At 32.5% G+C, this 27,473-nt stretch overlaps 1 protein-coding gene across 1 annotated transcript; it reads right to left on the bottom strand.

Annotated features, from left to right (window-relative positions):
* Positions 1 to 340: 340 nt before the first annotated feature.
* LOC132041481 (glutamate receptor 2.8-like) lies at positions 341 to 7,893 on the bottom strand. The gene is made up of 5 exons (XM_059432190.1): positions 7,453 to 7,893; positions 5,673 to 7,015; positions 5,226 to 5,538; positions 4,727 to 5,133; positions 341 to 963 (listed from the first exon to the last, which is right to left on the bottom strand). The coding sequence occupies exons 1-5, from the start codon at positions 7,733 to 7,735 to the stop codon at positions 421 to 423; spliced, it is 2,889 nt and encodes a 962-aa protein (XP_059288173.1). The 5' UTR covers positions 7,736 to 7,893; the 3' UTR covers positions 341 to 420.
* Positions 7,894 to 27,473: the final 19,580 nt, after the last annotated feature.

The raw sequence follows: 27,473 nt of genomic DNA, 5'->3' as shown, positions 1-27,473 counted from the left end.
TGCAATGTTGGATAGGAGAAGTGCACTGTTGCTTCTGCATTGGATATATAATGAACTTCTAATGAAAAAAACGTGTACTTATTATTGTTTTGAATATTCATAACGTGTTTTTCATTAATTTTGGTAGAATTTGCATGAATTTGACATCTTATACGAGTCATAATTTGTGACAAATTAGCAGAAAGAAGTTGTCATAAATTATTTTTATTAGTAATTGTTGATAGATTTAATATTTACAATGTTTAGGACATTTTAGTAAACTTACCAGTTACAGTACCAACTAAGCTCTTGATACAAATATTATGGCCATAGAGTGCCAAGATAATAATGTAGCGATAATAATGTAACCTGGTCTAACTTTTCTAAGGCTTTCGCATCAGTATGCAATCTATCCTAGGTTGTTCATAATTGTAACAGCAGCTATATCTGCCATCTCTCTTCATTTGTAACGGGTTCTTGAACTGGAGTTCCATATTCTGTTGTAGAGAACCCTTCATATGGAGGTGATGCAGTTCTTTCTGGGTTTTGTGAAGGAAGGTAGGACAATGTTTCAGTGGAAGCTGCACTTGCTGCGAACAGTGTAGTCATTTGGCTTTCATTGCCTTCGCCCAATATTTCTGACTTAGAATCAGGTTTCACTTTCTCTTCATTGAAGACCTTTGCTATGGCAGAGAGCTTTTGTCTTATTGAGTCATCAGTGGTTAAGATTTCCCTATTCTGATAAAGGAAGACGAGGAAGAATATGAGAAGAGCGGAACCAGCTGATACACCAGCTATGAGGAAAAGGCCCTTAAAACTATCTAGCGTGAGGCTATCAGATGTTATAGCCATTCCGTCTTTCTGTGAACAATCTGTTTCATTCCCAAAGTATTTCTGTATTACATTATTCATAAACTCTCCCTCCATCACCCTCAAGACTGCTCTTGAGATGTCAGGTACCAAAGGTGACCCTTTTGGAAATACCTGCAAGAAATTTTGGAAAAAAAATGAATTAGATTGGGTAAAATAGATTCAGTTATGGGACAGATCCAGATGTTATGAAATTGAAGCACAGCAAGGATGGGATTTTCTCTGTGAACAAGATGTACAGAATAATCAATGCACAACAAAACAGAAACCAGAAAAATTTGTGGAGAAATGTATGGAAAAACATAGCACCAAGGTGAAGTGCTTCACTTGGTTGGTGGTCAGAAAGGCCTATTTGACACAAGAAGTATTAAAGAAAAAGGGACAGATCATTGTCTCTAGATGCCAATTATGTGGGGAAACTGAAGAGACCAACAGTCCACCTGTTTTTGCACTGCAGTTTCACTGCACAGCTAAGGTCACTTTTCTTTAATCTCACAAATACAAAATGGACCATGCCTGAGCACACTACAGATTTGTTGAGCTGCTGGATTAGAAGAGGAGGAAGCCCAAAAGAAATGGTGAGGAATAGTCCCACACTGCATTTGGTGGACAGTGTGGAAGGAAAGGAATAGTAGAAGCTTTGAAGATAGGTCCAATTCCATTCACATAGTTAAATGGAATTGTATTGTATCTTTTTTCTTTTGGTGTAAAGAGAAAGATATAGGGGAATAGATATTGAGCCCGTTTGGATTGGCTTATAAGTTGCTTATAAGTATTTTCACTTTTTGAGTGTTTGCAGGTACTTAAAAACCATTTTGTGCATAAAATAAGCCCAAAAAAATAATTGGGCCAGTTTGACTTAGCTTATCTAAAGCAGCTTATAAGTTGAAAACAACTTATAAGCCAAAAAAAAAAAGTTAGCCTACCCCAGCTTATTTTTTTGGGCAATTCGCAGAATTGCCCTTCTTTTGGGGTGGTCTTTAAATTTTGCCCCTCATATTTGCGGTCTTTAAATTTTGCCCTTCATATTTGTGGTCTTTAAGTTTTGCCTTCGCTTGGATACCTGAGGTTCTGGGTTCGAACCCACGCTCAAGCATAAAATAAAGAAATAATTTCGCAAGGCAGGGCTGGAGGGAGTGTCCCCCCTCCGGCAAAACTTCCTTAAGGAAAAACTAAAGTTATGCCGGAGGGGCATAACTTTTCCTCAAGACATAGTTTAGTTATGCCTTATGGAGCAAAACTTTTCCTTAAGGAACTATGCCTTTATGGGCAGACTTTTTAATTAAGGCATAACCAAAAGTATGCCTTAACTAAAAGTGTGCCTTGAAAAGTTTAAAAAAAAAAAATGTCTCAAGGCAAAGTCACCCTCCGCATAACTTCCAAGGAAAAACTAAAGTTATGCGGAGGGGATAATTTAGTTTTGCCTTATGGGGCAAAACTTTTCCTTAAGGAATTATGCCTTATGTGTACATTTTAATTAAGGCATAACCAAAAGTATGCCTTAACTAAAAGTTAAAAAAAAAAAAAAAAAAAATGTCTCAAGGCAAAGTCTGCCCCCTCCGGCATAACTTCCTTAAGGAAAAACTAAAGTTATGCCGGAGGGGGCATAACTTTTCCTCAAGGTATAATTTAGTTTTGCCTTATGGGGCAAAATTTTTTAAGGAACTATGCTTGATGGGCATACTTTAATTAAGGCAAAACCAAAAGTATGCCTTAACTAAAAGTGTGCCTTTTTAAAAGTTAAAAAAAAAAAAAAAAAAAAGTCTGCCCTCTGCCCCTCCGATAACTTCCTTAAGGAAAACTAAAGTTATGCCGGAGGGGGCATAACTTTTCCTCAAGACATAATTTAGTTTTGCCTTATGGGGCAAAATTTTTCCTTAAGGAACTATGCCTTATGGGGTATACTTTTAATTAAAGCATAACCAAAAGTATGCCTTAACTAAAAGTGTGCCTTGAAAAGTTTAAAAAAAAAAAAAAAAATGTCTCAAGGCAAAGTCCGCCCTCCGCATAACTTTGATTTTTCCTTAAGGATTGTATCTTGGATCCGCATACACTCTCCCAATACCCCCGTCTTGCGAAATTATTTTTTTATTTTATGCCCGAACGGGGTTCGAACCTGAACCTCGGTATCCAAGCGGCAAAACTTAAAGACCACAAATGAGGGCAAAATTTAAAGACCACCCCAAAAGAAGGGCAATCCGTGCAAAAAATTGTATTTTTTTTTTTGGCTTATAAGCTGTTTATTTTAAGCCCATCCAAACAGGCTCATTGTAGATTTCTTAGGCTCTCTATAAGTATTCTCTTTTCCTTTTTTTTTTTTTTTTTTTTTGTTTCCTATGGTTGCCAGCATTTCCTTAAGGGAAAAGGGTCAAAATACCTCTCTACTCAGAAAAAATGGTAAAATATCCTTCAAATTTATTTTGGGTTAAAAATCCTCTCATCCTTAAAGTTTTCAAATATACCCCCGTCTTGACGGAAATTATCCTCCAAAATAACCCGAAATCATTATTTAAACCCGTTCCATCATTTAAACCCGACCCAACTAAATAATAACCCATAAGATCCCTTTATTCCCCCAATTCCCTCAAACTTCAAACCTACGTATTGGGAGAATAAGAGAATTTTATGGGTTATTATTTAGTTGATCGGTTTAAATGATGGAGCGGTTTCAAAAATGATTTGATTATTTTGGGGATAATTTCACAAGACAAAAAAGTATATTTGAAAATTTTAATGACGAGAGGGGTATTTTTGACCCAAAATAAGTTCGAAAGATATTTTTGACCTTTTTTCCAAAGTAGAGGGGTACTTTTGACCCTTTTCCTTTCCTTAATGCTGAGGAATACAGCATTACCATTTTCCAAAAAAAAAAAAAAAAAATAGATTCAGTTATGGAAGAGTTTTGGGTTAAAGTTAAGAGTAGGTTCATTTTAGTCCCTCAAATATTACCCTGAGCATATTTGATCCCTTATCTATGGGAGTAGGTTCATTTTGGTCCCTCAAATATAACGCTAAGCATATTTAATCCCTTAACTATGCTAAAGTGGAGCACTTTTGGTTCCCCTAATAGAATCCGTTTAAAAAGTAACGGTGCTAAACCCATGTGACACTCACGTGACTCGTAAAAGGCTAAACCCATCGGATAAAATGCAAAGCAGAGTAATGGCATTTCTCTAAAAAATGCAACTCATATAAGATATTAGCAAAACAACTCATAATATTTGGATCATATGGTTGGTAACCAACTCTTAAACGGTAATCTGGCAGCACACATGAAACCGTTCCACTTATTTTGGAAGCATGTGAATATAAAGTTTTTTTTGTTAAATAATTCTTTTTAACAATCGTTATAATTATCTTAATTTGCATTCGTAAGCATGTGAATGCAAATTTCAATATATTAGATAAAGTTTATACTTTTTGTTTTAAAGAATCAAACTTTCTTCTCGTCAGCAATTGAAGCTTTCTACAGAAAGGCTAAGGCTTTTTCTCCGGTGAAGTGCTTTTTCATATGAAGTTGGGGAGAAAGACGAATGAGTTTAGTATTTTTGTCCAATAGGTTTAGCCTCTTACAAGTCACATGAGTGTCACATGGGTTTAGCACCGTTACTTTTTAAACGGGTTCTATTAGGGGAACCAAAAGTGCCTCACTTTAGCATAGTTAAGGGATTAAATATGCTTAGCGTTATATTTGAGGGACCAAAATGAACCTACTCCCATAGATAAGGGATCAAATATGCTCAGGGTAATATTTGAGGGACCAAAATGAACCTACTCCCATAGATAAGGGACAATTTTAACCCAAACCTCGAAACTTTCCAATTAAAAGATGCTGAGTTATGGAAACTTTACAATTAAAAGATGCAGAGAATCTTACGAATCCAAAGCCAGCAGTCTTGTAAGTCTGACCGACCATAATATACTTCCTGCAGTACTTGTTGAGGAAGAGTCTGAGATAAGGTAGTTCATCAATAATTGCACCAACACCTCCATTTTTACTTCCTCTTGAAAGCGCATCATTATACTCTTCCAATGTGCTATAACTTCTGAACTTGGAGCTGTGAAATTTCATGCGCTTCAAGACATCTTTGACAAAGGAACCTTCTTGATACCCAACATATTCTCCATTCTTAATGAGATCATTGAGGTCTGTTATAGTAGGTTGGAGCTGTCGCACCGTTAACATAGATGTTAAGCTGGCTGTGTAACTTGATGTCAGCACTAGAACGACGAAAACCCACACAATCATCACGAATCTTGTTAAGTTACTTTTTACCTTCTCTCCTGTAACAACGAGCCATATATATGATTTCTTGAGAAACAAGGAGAAATCTTAAAGCTTTCGTATAGAATTTGCTTTTGAGTTGGAGACTTACTATGAGCAAAAACGAGAGTTGAGAAGGAAAACCAGAATATCATCCCAACTTGCTTGCGTTTGGGTCCTCGGAACTCTTCATTTACACGATGTTCGAGTAGCCAAACCACAAAACCAATGAAGACGAAGAATGCTCCAGTTGTTATCCAAAGCTCGCTCTTTAGAGGTTTCAAGAAAATCCAAGTATTCTTCCTGTCATCACTCTTTACTGGCACAACTGCTGAAATACCCGACTCCGTGAAAGGTAACGTAAAATCCACATACTCGGATCGGTTCGCTAAAATGGTCACATCACCTACAATTGCATCATATTCCTGTTCAAGGCAAACAATGATTATTACAGTATTTATGGTTGGTCTTCCTCAGCCAAAGCAAAAGCAGAAAGTAGATAAGAAAAGGAGCAAGTATTCAGCCAAAGAGGTCAATTTACACAAGGATTTGGTATTACCTTAGAAGAGACCTTGCTAACAAGATTATCATAGTCTGGAGAAGTGGGGATATCTGGTATTTGAAATGGAATAAATTCATAACGGAGAGCATATGGCAAAGATAGGATGACTTCTTTGAAGACATCTGCACAGAAACCAGTTGCAGTTACTGCTTGTGTTTTTAAATCTTTTTCCACTTTAATGAATTCGTTCATCCATCCTTTGGCAGGAACTCCGACCCTTAACTTCTTCCCAGTTGTGGGTATTTCCCAGCCTCTCGGAACAATAGTAGATTCACCGGGCCAAATTATGGCTCGTAGTTGCTTATTATTGCACTTAGCAGCTGTTTTACCAATCATCTTCAGTTTACATGAAATTCCATCTTTCTCTGTCCAGAATCCAATTGTTCTCTCTGCTTTCTCAATTATATTCACAATCTGATATGGGGAAGGCTGCAATTCACCATCAACAAGGCGAAAATCACCACTTAGACCTGTTTTTAGTGTTATGTTTTGCATAGAGTCAATGAGCAGAGATCCCAATTCTGAGACTCCAAGTGCATCTAAGTCCGTTAAGTTCTTTCTAGTGTCTGCTTTCTTGAATTTTGGGATGGCAGTGCCACCCACCTTCTCTACTGCTTTTGCTAATGCTGTGATGTCATCATACGCCCATAGCCCGAAAACATTGAGTTCTACTGTGTCCATCTCTGGATACTCTTGACGTAATCTCCTTCTCCACCTCTTGGTGAAATTGATTAGTTCATTTGTTCTTGGAACATATGGCTTTATACCAAGAACACCTTGCATTGATGACTCAATCACTGAATGGTCTACCGAGCCCAGAAGAATCGTTGGCAGATCTGTGATGATCCATGCATATCCTTTGCTCATCATCCCGGCTTTGTTCGCATTGAGGAAAAGGCTTTTGGCAAGTAATGGTCGCAAGTGCACAACGAAGACCCTGGTCTGCATTGTATTCAACTTGTATAGCTCGCTGAGGATTTGATCATCATTGGCTGAGGGAGAAATAACACTTCTATAGGAGACTAAAGTGCTGATTTCCAGTAAGGCATCAGTCAAATGTGGAACTATCCCGGTTCCATAGGGGCTATCCTCGTAAATGACTACAACCTTCCTCCAATCAAAGTTCTTAACAATTGCTGCAATGGCCTTAGTCTGGCTGGAAGAAGGAAGTGCTCCTCTGATGAAGTAGGTGTTTTCCTTGACCGTAAGTGAAGGACTTGTTGCTGGAGAAATGATAGGGACTCTGACTCTTCTCCCTATGTCAATCACAAAATCAGTTTGTGTAGACATTTGTGGTCCAAATATAGCTTGTACTTGGACATCCTTTAGCAAGGATATGGCTGCAGATGCACAATCAGAGTATAAGAAATTTTCTGAACATTCGTTCCAAAATAGGAAAGGGAAAATTACAACCAAATACCATTCGGCCATTTAGTTTACAAAATATGTACACAGTGTATAGGTAGTGTATCGTTAATACTAAATATACATATACTATACATACTTATATTTATAATATACACACCTATACATACCTATGCATACCTATACGGCCTTGTTTGGTAAATTATATGGCCGAGGGTATATTTATGCAAGTATCCCAATTGGAAAACCAAAGGGAAACAAAAGAAAATTTTGGAAAAAGAGGACATCTTGTGCAAATAAGGCATGAATAACTAGCTACCAGAGTATATCTGACTCGTGAAGCAAAGAGAGTAAGATATTCTAGTTTAGCTGAAGTAAATCAATGAGCTAATATATATGCTGTTGAATTTACCAGCGGATGCTGCTTCAACATCATCTTTCTTGGAATCCCTCAAATGGTGGACTATCCTAACGGCACTGCGACTAGCGGCGGCATGGTAATCTTCAAGTGCTAGTAAGATACATGTGTGCATTACTTTTCCCACATCTGTTTCCATATCAAGAATTATGCCCACATCCATTTTTACTACACCAGTTTCATCTTCACCTCTTGTTGGGATTATGTAGTGGTAAAAGCTAACGATGGAGACTAATTGAATCAAGAATATAAGCAAGTGGGATTTTGGAGACTGCATTTGAAAAACTCTGGGCAAGTAGTTTTAGAGTTGGGCAATGAGTTGTGCTTGTGCAAGTAACCACCTTGCAAAGATATTCTCTGCAGCTCTCTCAAAAGGGTGGCTCTGGATATATAGCCTCCGAATGAGGGAATTCTATAGACTTCGATCAATAAAGACCTTGACTAATATAAGTCCAGACCATAATTAATGTAGAAAGAAGGACAAAGTTGAAGAAAACAATTGAAAAATATTTTCCCTCATACCAAACAGTCTTTATCATACGCGTTTTAGTAAATTGTATGCATGGAATGATTAATGCAATTAGACGTCGAAGTCAAGAAGTAAACAGTAAACATTGTGTCAGTTGGGTCTTGGAGATGGTCAGAGCTCACTGGCTCATTTGGACTGATAGGAAGCTGCTATTAAGTTACCAGTGATGAAATGAACTTATTATATTGACTGATGACCTTCCATTATTTTACTATATATAGAAAACACTTTACCGCAATAGTTTATAACCACGTAAAATATATGTAATTCATTTAGGACCATAAATTTAAAAGTCTTCTCTTCTTTTTTAAATTTCGTATCCAGTCAAATTGGTTCACATAAATTAAAACGGAGGGAGTATTATACAAGGGCCAATTAAACTTTTTTGTAGTACTTAGTTGGGGACTTTAGTTACATTACAAATAAGCCTTTCCAACTAAGAGGTTCATTCTTCCAATTTGCTCTCATATTTATCTTTTATTACTTCATCTACTAAGCCTGACAAGCCCAATGTGTATAAGATTTTTTGCTCGTACTCAGTCAAATTTTAGTATAGTTTATGATATCGTCCTACGAGATTGACAATCTAGAAGGCTGGTACTTGTAATATTTTGACTACTATTTGAGAGAATCAAATTGATGAAAGGTGAGTTTGGAATTATAAATTACTTAAATTAAAGCGAACAACTTCCGAAGGATTTATAGTTTAAAAGAGCTGGGAATCGTTGAATTCACTTGATATATCATTACAATAAAATCTTAGTTTCTACACGTATTTTCTAAAGAATAATTGCTTATTGCTAATACAATTATATTTTCACATTAAGAAATAAATAATTAATTAACACTCCGCGAGGTTATGTCAATTAATTGACTTAAGCTTAGCGATGATTGAACTGAAATATCTTGGCCGAATTGTGCTCAAGGGTAGTAAAAACTTCGTGAGAATATTTTTACTAAAAATCAATAATATTGCCCACAACAGTTCCTCCGTGAGATTTAAAACTGAGGCAAGCAAAATTACAGACTTGAAATAATGATCTTACTAAAAATTACTCTCACTCTAATATTCTATTCATCAGTTATTATATATTAATTTTTGCTCATTGAGAATTACAAAATTAATATGAGAATAATTTGGATATAAAATATATGGATGTGATAATAATGATTAGAAGATCAATATTCCAGCACACTATGAAATATAAATAGAAGATTTCAAGCTAAGAATGTATTGAAACTGAGATAGAATATAATTATATCAAGCTTTATCAACTATCCCAACAAAAAAAAATTACTCCATTGTGAAGTAAGAAAAGCTAATGAGAACTTCCAAAAAGACTAAACATACGGTAAGAAAAAGACTAGGATAAAGACACCAAGAGTAACTCTTTTCTCTCTAGGAAGCTTAGAACTAGATAGGAAATTATATACAAAAGTGGGATGCCCCTCTCTTCTACAACATATGTTTATTTATAGAAAAATTCTTAGAAGACTTGGAGAGAAATTCAATATAATAATACTTCCTTGATGAGAAATTGGCATGGCAAATTATCATGTAATCTTGTGAAATTGGCATGGCAAATTATCATGCAATCTTGATAAATTGGCATGACAAATTATCATGCAATCTTGAGAATTTGGCATGACTTTGTTTCTCTTGATTTTGTGTAGTCTTTGGTGCAGTTGTCACGGACACATCCACGTTTTTTGGCTTTTAGTTCTTGCTTCTTTCTTTTTTATATGTTCTTTTCCTGCAAGATTTGTTAGAAAAATGCGAGAATATGATATAAATTATTCATATTTTATTTTTAAAATATTATATTTTTATATTGAAATTACTTGAATAATTTATTCTCATCAAATACCCCCACACTTGAATATTTGCTCGCCTCGAGTAAAGAACTTCGAAGATTTTTTTTTTTTTTTTTTTTGAAATTATGGCTACTCTCGTAAAAATGAAAATTTAATCAAATAAAATCTATCATGCTTCCAAACTTTATAATTTTCATATTTATCAAATCTTCACTTTGTTTCTGCTTTTATTTTTATTCGACAAAAGCTTCACCTTCTTTCATTTTGAAACTTCTCTAAAATTGATAATTTTATGATCATCTGCATTTCGTATTCTTCATCTTTTTGTCCATAGGCTTGCCCTTTATGCCTATCTCCACTAATGTAGACCAAACACTGACTTCTAAAATCATTTAGGACTTTTTGGGCTTGTAATGTTGGCTTGAGTGGTAGGGTAAAGGTTATATTTATTGTGTTGGCTTTCCGGCTTTGGAGCAATTTTTTTTCTTTTTCGAACGGACTTTTCACATATTTGCTAGGTGATATTATTTTTCTTGATGTACTTAGAGTTTTGTACATAATCACCACCATTTTTTTCGTTTTTTTCTTCTTCTTTAATTCTTGTTCTTTTTTCAAAACGAACTCCAAACTTATTTTCTAAAAAAGGACTTTCAAATCATAAGTATGAAATTGCATATTTAAATTTGAGCTGGTTTAGGGGAAAAAAATAGAAGAAGATATATTTAGGCTTCAAAACAGGTATTTAGAAAAGACTGAGGTAAATAAAGAAAACATAATTCATTTTCTAAAAATCAGTGTTGTCTAGGATTTCACCTCAAAGGACATTCAGGGCAAGTTCTAGAATAAAGATTGTAAATTCTGCTTGCTTTTGATCGTAATGCTTCTCAATCTCATAAAGTCCTGCTAAGTATTGAAGATATTAGTTCTTGCCTTCACAAAAATAAACTCAAAAACAAGAAAGTTATGAGTTAAATATAAAAAATATATATTTGACATTGGATGATAAGAATTTTATTTTGATAGATTAGCATTTTACAAGAGGCATATTTTTATATACTAAATTAAATTATTCAATATTAAAATAAAGTGAAAATCTTTTGGCTTTCAAATATACAACTGCAGAAGAAAGCTTGAAAGAAATTGTAGCCGCACACATCTTGCGTGCAAATAACAAGTCTAGTTTGTATATAAACTAGAAAATTACCTGTGCCAATTAATCAAGTGCATTTTCTCTTACGCTCATTGGACTTATAAGGCTCCATTGCTTCGCCCTCAATGGCTACGGGATTTTTTTTTCAATTTTTCTTTAAACAAAAATAAATGGTTACTAAATTATGAAATATATTACTCCCTCCGTTTCAATTTATATGAACCCATTTGACTGGACACGACATTTAAGAAAGAGGAAAGACTTTTGAAACTTGTAGTTCAAAATAAGCCTTGAAAATTTATGTAGCTGTAAATCATTCATAAAGTGAATTTATTTCTAAATTAGGAAAGAGGTCATTCATTTTGATACGGATTAAAAAAAAAAATATGTTCAAACAAATTGAATCAAAGGGAGTATAACTTTTTCAAAAAAAAAAAATTAATATACATATATCTATAGGTTTATAATTATGTATGAAAATATTGTACTTGTTATTTTATAACGAAAGAGAGAGAATTAGGTGACAACTTGTCATGATTGCTTTTGACTTTTCATTTCAAAAAGGTAAGTATTAAATACAACAAAAAATTTGAACTGTATCGTTCTAAGCCGTCAACCGGTTCGGTTGAACCGTTAAAATCGAAATCGGACGATAAAAATTGGGCCGGAGCCGGAACCGGTAGAGGCAGGTTAACGGTTCCGGTTAACCGTTAATTTTTTTACCGGTCCGGTTCCCCATTTTTTTGAAACCGGAACCGGTTAAACCGGTAAAATCGGAACCGGATCGATTTAACCGGTTAAATTAAAAAAAAAAAAAAATTAAAACAGCCGTTGGGCTGGGTGAAATTGGACTGTTGGCAACGGTCCATTTGCAAAAATGGCCGTTGCCAAACGGTCAAAAACTTAATTTTTGGCCCCCCAACACCCCAAACTTTTTTTTTTAACACTTTAACCCATCCCTCACCCCTATATAAACCCTTCTTCACTTTCATTTTAATTCACACCAATTCACTCTTCTCTTTCTCTCTCAAATCTCAATCTCTCAATTATAGTTACTTTGCAATAATTAGTCACTTTATATTTCTCTCAAATAAATATTACAAAGTCTTATTATAGTTTCAATTATTAATTTTTTGCAATTATAATATTGTTGGTGGAGTTGGTGATTTTGCAACAATCCGAAGTAACTTTGGTGGATTTGCAATTCTAGCCGCCTTCACTTTGTTGGAAATTCAATCCGGCAATTTGGTACCTTCGTTCCAACTCTATCTTTATTTTTCGCAATTTAATTCTAGCAATTTATTTTTTGCAATTTAATTTACGCAATTTAATTCTAGCAATTTAATTTGTTGTGATTTAAATTAATTCTATTTAATAATGTCAAAGAGATTAAGACGTGGTGCCGGTAGTAGTAGTGGTATTGTTAGGCGTGGGCTTAATGAGAAAATATTTGTGGAAGAAACACCTAATTTAGGTATTGATGTTGGAGGAAATAATCCACTTTTAGGTCATGAGGCAATGCAACAACATTTTACCGACACTTTTAATGAAGACTTAGATGATGATGATGATGAAATACAACCCCCGAAAATCCCATAGGAGATACATGTCTGCACAATCACATACACAAGACAAACCGCCTAGAACTCGTAAGCCAACAAAAAAAGTTTGGAAATTTATGACTAAGAATAGGAAAACCAATCGGCTACATGTGGTATATGTGGACAAGTATTTAGTTTTAAACAAGGAACTAGTAAGGATGGTGGAACGGATACACTAAATGGTCATATAGAGAACTAAACATATGGATGTTTGGGGAGAGCAAACGGGGTCAAATGTGGGGGGGGGGGATTCAAATGACGATAGACCCCGAACCGGTAGGAATTTTAAGTATGACAAGAAAAAAGAGCGTGTAGAAATAGATAAAATGGTAGCTTATGATTGTTTACCATTTTCCTTTCCATCGTTATGGGGTTTGTTACTTACATTCAACGTTGTTATAATCCGTTATTTGAGGGTATTCCTAGAAGTACTTATAGAGCCGATGTTATAGATTTGTTTAAAAATATAAATTTTATTTGCGCCATGTATTTAATTCTTTAAATTGTAATGTTTGTCTTACCGCCGATTTGGGTCTTAGTCTTAACAAGTTAGATTTTTTTTTATTACATGTCATTAGGTTGATGACAAATTGGGTTATGCAAAAGAATCATAGCTTTTTTATATGATGAAGGAAAAGGTCGTCATGATGGAAAAAATTTTAGCGGATTCAATGTCACTATTATGAGATTTTTTAACATTTATAGAAAAACACTTTGTATTGCTTTAGATAATCTTCTAATAATACAAAGGCGATTGTTCTTTTAAAGAGAGAAATTAAACCCTCCGCTAGAAAATATTTTTCATGTGAGATGTAGTTGTCACATTTTAAATTTAATTGTTAAAGATGGTCTTGACTATTTTGACGATTCTATTCAAAAAGTTAGAAATGCGGTTGCGTTTCTTTTTTGTAATGCTAATAGGGGAAGAATTAGAGATTTTAAGAATGCTTGTGTGGAAAATAACCTTAGATCTAGGAAAATTCAAGTAGAAATTGAGACTAGGTGAAACTACACTTACATTATGCTACAACAAGCATATGAGTATAGGATTTCCATACAACAAATTCACAACAAATATAATATGGATAGTGAAGATTGGTTAAATTTTTCGCATTGGGAAGATGTTAAAGAATGTGTTGAGCTCTTAGAAAATTTTTATAATGCAACTCTTGCTTTTTCTAGACAATTCTATCCCACGGTAACCGGAATTTTAGCCTACTTAGCGAAAATAGCTAGAGTTTTACAAGAGTATAAACATAAACCCGATTATCAAGTGTTTATTTTTGAAATGATAATCAAATTTAAGAAGTATTTTTTTCCCATCCCAACTTTATTTATATTGGGTTCTCTTTTTAAATCCTTGTTTAAAAATGTCTTATACTAAAAATTTGGTTGGTCAAATTTATACATTTTAGAAATTGAAGCGGGAGTTCAACCATCTTTATTTGGCCTTCGAACTGATTGATGATGAGTTTAGAAATTTTTTTACTCATTATTGTAGTTTGGAAGAACGTGCTACACCCGTTGCTCCACGCCCTACTACTTCTCAAAGTAGCAAAAAGGGCTTATCGGGTTTAAAAATTTTACATTCTGACCATCCCAACTTCTAATACGAACTTTGATGAATATAACTTTATTTGATGCGACCCAAATGTAGATATCAAAGAATTAGATGACTTGGACGTCTTAGCATGGTGGAAAAGTACAAGGCAAGTTATCGATACTCTCAAGAATGGCTCGAGATATCCTTACACGTTCAAGTATCAACCGTGGCTTCGGAGAGCGCATTTAGCCAAGGAAGACAACAAATTAGGAGACCGTAGACATTCATTATCAGGCTTTAGCTTGCAAGTACTAGTGTGCGTTCGCGATTGGATTAGATTGGAAGCGGTGACAAAACTTAGAAGCAAGGAAGGCGAAGAGGAAGAACAAGATTTGATAGCTAGTGGATCGGACCAAATGGAAGACTTTGAAGATATTTCACGACCCGAATATATATGTGGAGGAAATTAACGAAATGGTTCAAAATTGGTGATTTTATTATTCGACTATTTCTATACTACTCATGTATTATTTGTACGTTAAAAAAAACTACAACTTGCAAATAAATGTTATCCAAGAATGAATAAAATATATGGTTCATTGAGCTTTCTTCTATTTACTTGTGTTCATATTTTTACTTTTATAAAGTTAGAATATACCTAAAATATACTAAGAATATACTTAAATTAAAAACTAGAAAGTTATATACTTGAAAAATAACTAAAATATACTTATAATATATAGTATATATATATATATATATATTAAGTTATATATATATATATTAAGTTTATACATATATATAAGTTATATATAACTAAAACATATTTATATATATTAAGTTATATAACCTAAGTATACGATACATATATTGATATATATATATAAGTATATTCTTACTATATTTTAGGTATATATATATATATATATATATATATATATATATATATATATGTGTGTGTATACGTATATACGAATTTATAAACTTAGAAAACAATTAAGCTATAAATAACATAAGTTATAATATATAAGTTATAATAAGTATATATAGTATACTTAAAGTATGTATATATATATATATATATATATATATATATATATATATATAAAAAGTTATATATATGTATACGTATTATAATAAGTATATATAGTATATAGTCTTAAGATATAACTTAATATATATATGTATACACGTATATTATAATCATTCTTGATTAACTTGTTAATCATAGTCATATAAATATTTAAACTTTACTTATAAACTTGTATAACATATGTAAATATACCTACAATATACTAATAAATACTATAATATATATACATATATAATACAAAAAAAAAAAAAAAGGGTTTTGAAGGTTTTTAACCGGACTCGGCCCTTTGGCTTTGAGGGTTTTATTGTAAACCGATACTCTCGGCCGTTTAGATTTTTTAACCATTGGCATCACTAATCTTACCGGTCCGATTCCGGTTAAACCGGTTAACAGGCCTATATCGTTCCACATAGAGCCTTTCTGAAAGGAAAACAAAAACTGAATTGTACTTTCCCATACAATCACCTATTTATAAATTTTTTTAATTAAATATTTGATTTAAAAAAAATTAAAAAATATACAGGTCTGCTGTTTCACGTGGGGCTGGCATAGCAAGTAGAACTTTTCATCGTCTTGTCTGACACATTGATGGATGATTGAAATTACTCATTTTTTATTCTTTTACAAGAAAACTCATTTATTATTATAAAATTATTACTATGTGATGTATATTATATAATATATTCATATTATATACCCACACAAATCTATTATCTATAAACGGTGAAGGAGGACGAACAATGCAGTCATATTACTGTACTAAGAGCAATATCAATTGTACTATAAACTTGGATCAATGTCATTGGTCATTGAATTTGTTATGCATTTTTATGAAAACGTGTTGTCATTTCTATATCAATTGTACTATAAACTTGGACCAATCTCATTGGTCATTGAATTTGTTATTCATTTCTATGAAAACGTGTACTGTATTTAATAAACGGTGAAGGAGGACGAAAAATGCAATCATTTACTGTACGAGCAATATCAATTGTGCTATAAACTTGGACCAATCTCAATGGTCATTGAATTTGTTATGCATTTTTATGAAAACTTGTACTGTATTTCTGTCATTTCTATATCAATTGTACTATAAACTTGGACCATTCTCATTGGACATTGAATTTATCATTAAATTTGTTATGCATTTTTATGAAAACGTGTACTGTATTTCTGTCATTTCTATATCAATTTGTACTATAAACTTGGACCAATCTCATTGGTCATTGAATTTGTTATGCATTTTTATGAAAACGTGTACTGTATTTCTGTCAATTACTGTATTAAGAGCAATATCAATTGTACTATAAACTGGACCAATCTGATTGGTCATTGACTTTGTTATGCATTTTTATGAAAATGAGTACTTAACCACATTACTAAAAATAAATATCCAAATTACTTGTTCATTTATAAAATCAAAATAAAACTAATTAAATCTTTCCCATCTTACACTCTCTGTCCCTTATTATTTGATTACCGAATATTTATTCTTTCCGCCACGTATATGCAACTTCAATTTTATACCAACATATTTATTTCTTCCTAGTAACTTTTTACTGTTTCACTTTTAACTTTTCAATTTTTTTAAGAATTAATAAATGAAGTACTCCTCCGTCCCATATTACTTTGCCACATTACTAAACTACTTTTTTATACTACGTGAACATATGTCATAGTATCGAATATTTATTCTTTTCTCATGTATACACGTATGCACTTCAATTTTAATTCTCCAACACATAATTATTTTCTCCGTACACTTTTACTTTTTGCTTTTGACTTTTTCACGTTCTTTAAGAATTAATAAATAAAAATCTTTCTGTTTCATATTACTTTACCACATTACTAAAAATATATATCCAAATTACTTGTTCATTTATAAAATCAAGATAAAATTAATTAAATATTTCCTATCTTACCCTCTCTTCCCATATTCTTGACACCGAAAATATATGTCAAAATTACTTGTTCATTTATAAAATCAAGATAAAACTAATCAAATCTTTCCCATCTTACCCTTAGTAACAAATGTTCTTAAAAATAATCAATTTTGATTAGAATATATTTATTAGAAAGAGATAGGAGTAAGATAGTAACATACATCTTTTATTTATGATTTCTTAAGAGGTATGCAAAAGAGAAAGTGACAAATAATATGGGACGGAGGGAGCATATATTTTACCATAATATTCATATTTATTGGTGTAAATCTCAATAGCCTTGAAAAATGATTAATTAATGTGAAGGGTAAAATAAATAACAAGAATTTTTTTTTCTTTTTCTTGATCTATTAACATGAACAAGTAAAAGTGAACGGAGGAAGTGACTTTTATCCCCGTTTTCCTTCTTTATCAATACTTTAAACGTGACGAGAGGACGAACAATAGCAATGCAAATTTATACCAAAAGTTATATAAATTGTACACTTTAACCAACTACTTTTTAATCCCACTTGGACATATGTTATAGTACTGCGTATTTATTCTCTTCTCATGTATACACGTATGCACTTCAATTTTAATTCTCCTACATATATTTATTAGTTCTTAAAGAACGTGAAAAGTCAAATTTGAACAAGTAAAAGTGCACGAAAGAAATAAATTTGTGTAAGAGAATTAAAATTGAACAACATAAGTTTATACATGAGAAGAGAATAAATATTCAACAAGAACGTGAAAAGTCAAAAGTGAACAAATGAAAATGCACGGAGAAAATAAAAATGCCGGAGAATTAAAATTGAAGTGCATACGTTTATACATGCGAAGGAATAAATATTAAAAACTATATACAATATACTTGAAATAAAAAAATAGTTGGTTAAAATGCATGAGTTATATAACTTTACCAACTTAAAGAGATATAGTAGAAGGAATATAAGTCAAAAGTGATTGAAATCTTGTGAGAATGGAAGATATATATATTGTTTCTCCACAGACAAAAAAGTAAACACATATATAAGTAACTAGTGTGAATTTGTGTGTGAATGTAGTTTTAAGCTTATCAACACACTAGTTGTTGGAGGCCCAGGCTTAACTCACAATATAAATATAATGCGTAATTCTTATCAAATAAGAATAAATTGTGTCACTTTTTTAGTACATAATTAATTTAATGTAATTGCATGTTAATCATATTTTTTTGTATAATTTTTCATAATTATTAAAGTTTATTTGTCATATAATTAGATAGTTTTCTTAAGAAAAATATTTATGAGAAAATAAGTTTGGTAGGAAAATTAGCAAATACCAAAAGGGCGCAAGTAATTTGATATCCTATAAACTAACGTGATAAAGTAGAGATAATAGTCAAAATACTCCCCAACGTTTGACCGGTGCCGGTGCCAACTACACACCGAACCTTTCTTTGGTCCTATTACCCCTTGGACAATTTTTTTTGAATATTAAAATGCCCTTTTTTTCATGTGCGATCGAAATACTAACATGACAACCCTAAATTATTAACGGTCATTGTCCACACGCGCACCGGCCCACGTGCTACATCTTTAATTTCCTTATTTTTTATTAATTTCCCCCTTCCTCCATCCATTTACTCTTCTTCAAAAAAAAAAAAAAAAAAATCTCAATTTTCCACACTCCATTTTCGGTATGAGGATCCAAAACCCATACCCAATTCTCCTTCATCTTCATCAACATCATCATCATCATCATCATCATCTTCATTTAGGAGTTGAAAAAAAAAAAAAACTTCTTCAAATTTGATCCAAAAAAACTCAAATGTGAAAGAAAGCCTTCCTAATACCAAGTAGACAAAGTTCATCCATTAATTTGATCAAACAATTAAGAATTTAAAGAAACCCACTTGGTGTTCTTCATAGTTTTCTCCAAATTCAAACAATGGAGTTTAATTTTCTCCCAAATCAACTCAAAGCATTAGTGCTTAGCTTAAACAACTCCAACTAAGCAACAATAAGAACTGTAAACAAGAACTTTCAATCGATTTTCTTTAACAAGATTATATTTTCAACCTTTTTTTTTTTTTTTTCATTTTCGGTTTTTTTTTTCGGATTTTTTTTTTTTTTTGAATTTGATTTGGGAAAAAAATTCAAATGTGAAAAAAGTTCAACAAAAAAACAAATTTCATCCATTAATTTGATCAAGCAATCAAAATTTAAACCCACTGGTGTTCTTCATAACTTTCTCCAAATTTAGGAAATGGGTTTAGTTTTCTCCCAAATCAAAGAATTAGCTTAAACAACTTAACCAAAGCAACAAGTAAACTCCAAACAAGCAACTTTCAATCGATTTTCTTTTTAACAAGATTAGATTTTCAACCTTTTTTTTTCTTTTTCCATTTTTCGTTTTTTTCTTGATTTTTTTTTTTGAATTTGATTTGGGAAAACGTTGATTATAAGAATAATCACTATCCTAGCTCTAAATTTATAATGGGTATTATTTTGACCAAAAAAATGGAGATGGGTGTTAAATAGGGTGAAGAAGAAGATGAAGTAGTCTAAAAATGGAGGAATTTAAATTTATCATGACATCTATTACAAGTTTTGACATTTTAAAAACACATCGAGATGCTTTTTTAAAAAATTATAACATCTTTGAATTCTCCATACGCTTCTTGTCAATATCAAAAAATGGGCATTTTAATGCCGAAAAAAATTATCCGTAATATTAGTTCAACGGTGTGTAGTAAAGGCATTTTGATTAAACGTTTGTATATTTTTGACTATTATCTCTGATAAAGTATGATAATTACAACTCGTCGAAGATCATAAATTGAAAATTATTTTTATATTTTTATGAATTTGTGAGCACGCGATTGTTATTTATAGATAGAAATAGATTTCTTTTGATATTTATTAATCTTTCGCTCATTATTCTACGTGTCAGGGGTTTATGCTAGTGAAATGTGTTCTCTAACCTTAGTTTAGACGAAATTCAATAAATAACTAAATTCATACAATGATCCTCGAGAATCAATTTAGTTATTCATATATTGTATGTTTATGCTTAAAAATAATAATTTCTAGTTAATCAAACAAGCGATCTTAAAGATAATCTAATTGTGACTGATAACTCTACCTTCAATTTCAACATGAAAAAATGTCATTCAATGATTATTTTACTTTCTGTATTTGTAAGCACATATGATATCACTAAAGAAGTAAAATGTTGGATGTTTAATAGAGAGGAGCATATGGAGAGGAACGTATGTCGTAGGACATGTTTATATATATATATATATATATAAATGTTTTAATATATATATAAAATTTGGCTCCATATAAATCATGTATACCTAGAAATTAAAAATTCTTTTCACTAAATTATCCTTAATTAAATTTTATCAATTTTCTATGGTTTCTTGATAGTATATAAAAATTAACTTATCTAAATGAGAATATATGCGGCCCTTAACTTTTGGAAAAAATTCTTGATAGTTGCCAAGTATCCTCTACCTTTGTTGCTTTTTGGAGTATAATTGCCATCAAACTTTTTAAAATTTACCAAGTTACATATAGGTAGCTATGTAAATAAAGGCCAAAATAGGGGTAAAAATGAAAGTTTTGAGGTTGTGAGGACTACAAAACTCACGGATCCTCACTTAAATCACCTTAATTAAAGAGTGCCCATTTAATATGATTTTTTGATTGTGTAAAAATTCACTTATCTAAACAATGATAAATTGGTATATAAGACTTAATATCTTCTTAATTATATAAGAAAATATTTATTTGGACTAAATATGAAAGCTAAAAGTACCATGAAAAAAAAAAAAAAGATTCACAAAAAGTAATATAAATAGCAATATACCATAATTTTAGGAACCAATAGAAATGGATTAAAAAAATGAGTGGAAAATGAGAATAGGGTAAGAAAAGTCAAAAGGAAAGCTACATGTCACAATATTAGAGGATCAAATTTTTTGTGAGGACTACAAAAAACTTGGATCCTCACTTATATTAAGTAGTAATACATAAGTAACTGGTGTGAATTTGTGTGTGAATGTAGTTTTAAGCTTATCAACACATATGTAAAGGCAGGCGAAGAAGGTATTTCGTAGCTAAAGCATATTGTTGTAACTGGTGTGAATGTAGTTTTAAGCTTATCAACACATATGTAAAGGCAGGCGAAGAAGGTATTTCGTAGCTAAAGCATATTGTTTAAGCTATTTGATATATACACACACATCCAGGATTACATCGTTTATATACGCATTATTTACATATTGAAAGAAGTTGGTACCGGCATAAGGCGAAATGGTAAGCGGCTAAGTTGCTATCGTTGTAGCTGTGGTGTTGTGGTTGATAGAATACTTGTAGAGACAAAAAAACACCTGCACAATTGGTGAGTAATGTTAACAATAAACATTTGCCTAAGTGCTCGGTGAAGGAAAAAAGAAGCATATAGACATTAACATGTTCTTTTTGTGTTAAATCCTTAGGGAAGATCTTAGAAGCTGACAAAGCTAGTAATAAAATGCATTCCGTGTATCTGTATGTATATCAATATTACTGAAGTAATTCTGATATCATGGGAATTAAAGTAGTATTAATGAATCTTTATTACATCAAGTTTTGCGATTGAAAAAAGCAAGAACATTTCAATAGGAAATCCAACAGTGAGAATTATCACTTAAAAGAAAAGTTTTTCATTTTGGGTTTACCTTGTGCACACGTTGCGGCTGCGGGTTCCCGCATCATTATAAAAAAAAAATATAGTCCAGTACTGTAAAATAATTGCTCAAATTATTTAGCAGTACAAACTCATGTACACCATTTATCTTCCACGGATGAGGCACTTTCATCTTATAAACAAACAGTTGTGCCACTTTTCAGACATGGATTGGATCCAATTTTCATTAGCTTTAACTTTTTTCTTCAGCTTTTAAACATAATCAGTATTTCAACCGATCTTAAACCAAAGTAATGAATGCAGAACAACATATATTAAAAATATGACCTGATTCGAAAGTTAACAGCCAAACACGACCTCAGAATAATTGATTCTTCAGCAAACCTGCAAGAATCAACAACAGGTCAAACTTTAAGAATAATAACAATTTTTGAGAAAATTGCCTTCATAAAAAACAACTACAAATAAGTCTGGAAGTCGTTATCAAAAAGAGCACTCAGTTGTGAATGAAACACAGTAGCTCTGTACGCCATCGGATGTTAACAATTTCTGTCCTAAGGTAAGCTCCTGCATCTCTAGGGATAAATTCGTCACCAATGCTCAAAGTAACTAAACTTCCCTTCACAAATTTGCAAAATTCTAAAATACAAAAAGTTAGCTTTAAAAAACTTCTCCCTAATATGTGGATCAATTGCTTTCAACTTTACTAAAGTACAACTAATGATTTTAAAATCAATTGATACCCTTTTAAATTCTCGAACTGGTATATACTTACTGCTACCATAAATAGTTACTTCACTCAGCTATCCAAAAACTATGACTACAAATAGATTGAAAGTTCAAGGTCTTGTCAATAAAATTGCAAACTGGAAAATACATTAAATGGTCACCAAAACACTGACACAGAGAAATGAGCGTAGTCTTTGTCTAGACGTACACGATTTCGGAATATGCACCAAAAATTAGCCTTCCGAAATGTATAAACAATCTTTTGATTCTTTGGTCAACAGAACTTAAAAGAAAAAAGTATAATTCTTTTCTTGTTTTTTAGTGCAGTTACTGAATTTACTCAATTTAGAGATGATGAGAGATGCTAGATGAATAAAAGCAAATAAAGTTAGCTTCAACTATGGTAAATCAGAAATTGAAAAATAGAGCCCAAGTAAAATTCCCAATTTAAAACCCTAGGTCAAACTCAGAAACACTTAATTCAAAAAGTAAAATTTTCACCTGGCTCCAAGTACAAACAAAATAATCTGAAAGAAAACATACAACTCAAATTCATTAGAGAGAAAATAAGTAGAAACCCAAAAGTAAAGGAGCACTTGAAAAATCCAGCATTGACTTTGAGTAGTTAACAGATGTCCATAACCAGAAGAGAAAAAACTCCCAAAAACTCTTGACCTTAATTTATCAACAGCGACAATCAAAGAATTGGAATGGAAGATGCAATGACAAAATTGTCCTCTGCGTAACCTTTACAAAATATAAGTACTTAAGAAGTTCATATAGACAACCATAAAGTTGGGTGTTAAATATGCAACTATTTGTTAGAATTTGCAATTGGCCAAGTAATATGAGACGGAGAGGGGAAGGTGGAAAAGATTTAATTAATTTTATCTTAATTTTATAAATGAATAAGTAATTTAGAAATATTTTTAGTAATATGGCCAAGCAATATGATGGAGGAGTCGCTCATTTATTAATTCTTAAAGAACGTCAAAAGTCGAAAGTGAATGAAGTAAAAGGGTACGGAGGAAATAACATGTGTCGAGAATTAAAATTGAAGTGCATACATGTGTATCATTTGAAGAGAATAAATACGCAAGATCGATGACACGTGGAATAAATTCAAGACACTACCTCGTGACTTTTTCTTTGATAAGTGTCGATCAATTTCAACGTGCTTTGTTCGGTCATGCTTGGATGGATTTCGAGCTATACTCGATTGCGAAATTGTTGTCACAATCTTAGGAAAGTTTCCTTTTTTCGGACAATCTCGATTTTTTAGTAACTTTTGTAACCACAAAAGTTCGCAAACACCCCGGCCATAGCTCTATATTCACTCCGCACTTGATCTAGCAAAGACTACACTTTGCTTCTTGCTTCTCCAAGTGACCAAGTTTCCTCCTACGAGTGTAAGAATCGGATGTGACCTTCTCGTCATCTAAAGATCTAGCCGATCTCAGTACAAGGTAAAGGCTCTATTCGAGGCGACCATGTCGTGAAAGTAGATCTTTTCCAGAGCCGGACTTCGGATACCGCAAAATGTGAAAGATAAGACTTGCATATGAGGATCTCGAGGATCATGCATAAATTGACTCAGAGGGATTTTCCTCTAGGCTATGTCCGTTGACTAGTGTGAGAGAGATAAATGAGTCTTCCAACCACCCTACTTGCATATCTCTCTTTATCAACCGACTTTCCAACTCGCTTTGTAGTTTTGATTGCTTTCAATGGGTGATTCGTCGGTTTGCAACCCGTCATATCTGTTTCTTTCAAGAGATCCGAATATACTTTCTTTGAGAAATAAAGATTCCTCTTTTTGATCTAGCAACTTCAATTCCCAAGAAGTACCGTAATTTTCCTAGATCCTTGATCTCAAATTCCTATAAAACAACTTCTTCAATCGTCATCTCTTCTTGTCATCTCCCGTCATTACTATGTCATCAACATAAACTATGAGGATTAGTGAGTTTACCCTTTAAATGTCTTATAAAGAGGGTGTGATCCGCATTGCTTTGTTGGTAACCAAAGAGATCATTGCTTTATAGAATCTCGTCAAACCAAGCTCTCGGAGATTGCTTCAATCCGTACAAGGCTTTCTTCAGTCTGCATACCTTTCCTTGACTTTATTCATGTCACACCTGTTATACCCCATTTAAACGGGTTAAACTAGAGTACAACATATTGGAGATTCCTATTTTTTGCTTTATTTTAAGGAGTCGCCACCTAATTGATTTTAAGGTGAATTAGGGCACCTAATTATTAACTAAGGTAAAGCCTAACTAAACCTCCGTTAATAGTCTGCTTAATCTTAATTCTAGGTAAGGGTTCTAATTATCCTAAAGGAAGGGGTTAGGCATCCTCTAGATCCGTTAACTACGGTTTCCGCCAAACTTAGGTTAATTAATTTAGATTAAATATAGTGCTTAAATTTTAAAAAAAATAGCTTACAAATATCACTAAAGTTTAAAGGAAAATAATATTAGCTAAAATAAAATTTGAAGAAAATAATTTATGAAAAGAACTTTAAAGGCTAATAAGACTTATAAAAGTTATTAAGATTTTAAAGGAAGAATGCAATGATGCTATAATATTTCATAAATATTACTAAGGCTTTAAAAATGCTATTTAAAATAAAAATTGTACCAAATATAACAATCTTGCATAAAAGAAAGTTTCAAATGCCATTTCAAATAACTTATAAATATATTGCTAGAATTTTGAATAATGACGTCGTTTAAACTAAAGTTTACAAAATACGATAGCTTGCATATAAATAGAATCCCTTTTAGAAGAAAGCTTAGCGAGTTTAAAAAATTGGAAGAAAAATTAGGTTATGAATATAGCAATGTAGAAAAAATAAAATGCAAAAAGGTAATGAGTTTTCCTCCTCTAACTCTATTAGTCGTATTCGGCTAAAATACGTATAGTTTGACAAATCTTAGAGAAATTGCTTGTAAATTTCTTGAATATATATTTATATTAATAGCATTTTGACATCTTAAAAAAAATATGATTCCATTAACTCAAAGTATATAGTTACACTATCTGCAAATTAATTATCCTAAATAAATATTAAAATGTTATAACTGGTCTTGAGATAAATGAAAGGAATGAAGCTTGTGAATTAATTGTTAATTTACTACCCCATTCTTAAGACTAAGTCCCACTAAGTTGCTAAGGTTCATCTAATCTACGAAAACAAAACAAAGTAAAGTGTTAGTCGTGTAATACAAATCAAACGCACAAAAAGAAAATAGAATATGATTAAACGGGTTCGGCCCATTTTAGGCGTGCTGCGATCTGTTTTCTGCCATATGGGCTTTGGCCCAGAATTTTATTTCTTTCCTTCGCGTATATGCTGCAGACAGGACTGGAACGGAGATGAAGGTACGTTTCGTTGGACCTTGGCCCAACATCGAATGCGGAAGACAAGTCCCTCGGACTCGTATGCGAAGGTCATGCATAAAATGGAAAGAAAAGGAAAGGATTAGCACATAATAAATAGATAAGGCCAAACAGGTGAAATAAAAGAAGGAAAGGATCAGTGACTCAGCTAATCTCCCTATTAACATACTTAAATGAAAATATACCAGCAATATACGCACATACACATAATTCATACTTTGCAACATACAAGCAAGGCAGCCTTTAGACATAGACAGAAAGTAGTATATGATCCACTCAAAAAAACGAGACAGGCCAGAAAGCAATTCACGGGCAGAATACAAATGAGCAGATGAGCAGGTTAACTGATGCGCAAATAACCAAAGTTGGACATGTATGGCACAGCTAAGCAGCTGAACTAATCTGTGAACAATCATTATTGAGCATACGAACTATACTGCCTCCTATAAGATAAATAACATATGGCTAACTCAAGTTGATACCTAATATGTAACTGAACAACTACAGAACTATAAACAGAATTAATCTAAGCCTAAACATGCATAATATAACTAAAACACTACAAATAGGAACTAAACGTGACTGACCCAAACAACTCACATAAGCAGTTTAAAATACTGAAACAATTACTAAAATTCAACCAAAGAAAAAAAATGAAATATATACCAAGGGAGAGAGAGCACTTAACTGATTTCAAACAAAACACAGGAAGGAAACATCATACATGAAAGCCAAGGTGAGTAAGTTTCACTCATAGCAGGGGAATGCCAAAATCATAGTAAGGAAACAGCAACTTCAAACAACTGAAACCTCCTTCTTTTAAATATAGGGTCCAGACGACTTAAGCCTCACTAAGATAGACAGATTTATATCTTATTAAGCATACCATTTTAGTTTTAAAGATGCAACCTAGTTCAGACAGGCCCCCAAGCAAGCTTATATGCATATTTTATTTTAAAGTTCTCTAATGGTGATATGCGAGCAGTTTTAAATCATGTAAAGCAGTAGACATGTATCATGCTCAATAGAACAAAGACTCTTAATCGCATACAAGGTACATGGATTAATTTGGTTCCCCTTTGTAATGGTTTAAACTCAAATAAGGGTCAAGCAAGAGAGAAACCCGTAGCACATTGATCTTTAAGCAAGCTGCTGTACCAAACAGAGTATACAAAACTTTCAGCTAATGAACATACTAACGAACATGTGGTATAACAAGTGACAACGGATAAATGTACAGGCAAACTTAGGCTCGAAACTAGTAGGCATGTGAGGAAATTATCGATTTAAGCATGACCCGATTGCGTGAGAATACATGATTAAGATAAATTAAACATGAATATCATTTCAATGAGGTACTAGACAGCATCCATAAGCACATGGTTTAGTGATATCCGAACTCGCATAAAAATTAACAACATACTCAAAGACTAGTCATAACGACAAAACTAACACCAAACTGAAAACTGGACTACATTAAAGTAATAGTACGACAACAAACCTAAAACTAACATATAAGCAAACGACACTATATTAAACTAA

This window comes from Lycium ferocissimum, unplaced genomic scaffold (assembly GCF_029784015.1).
Source record: "Lycium ferocissimum isolate CSIRO_LF1 unplaced genomic scaffold, AGI_CSIRO_Lferr_CH_V1 ctg10395, whole genome shotgun sequence".
NCBI lineage: Eukaryota > Viridiplantae > Streptophyta > Magnoliopsida > Solanales > Solanaceae > Lycium > Lycium ferocissimum.
This window is presented reverse-complemented; position numbering and strand designations above follow the sequence as displayed.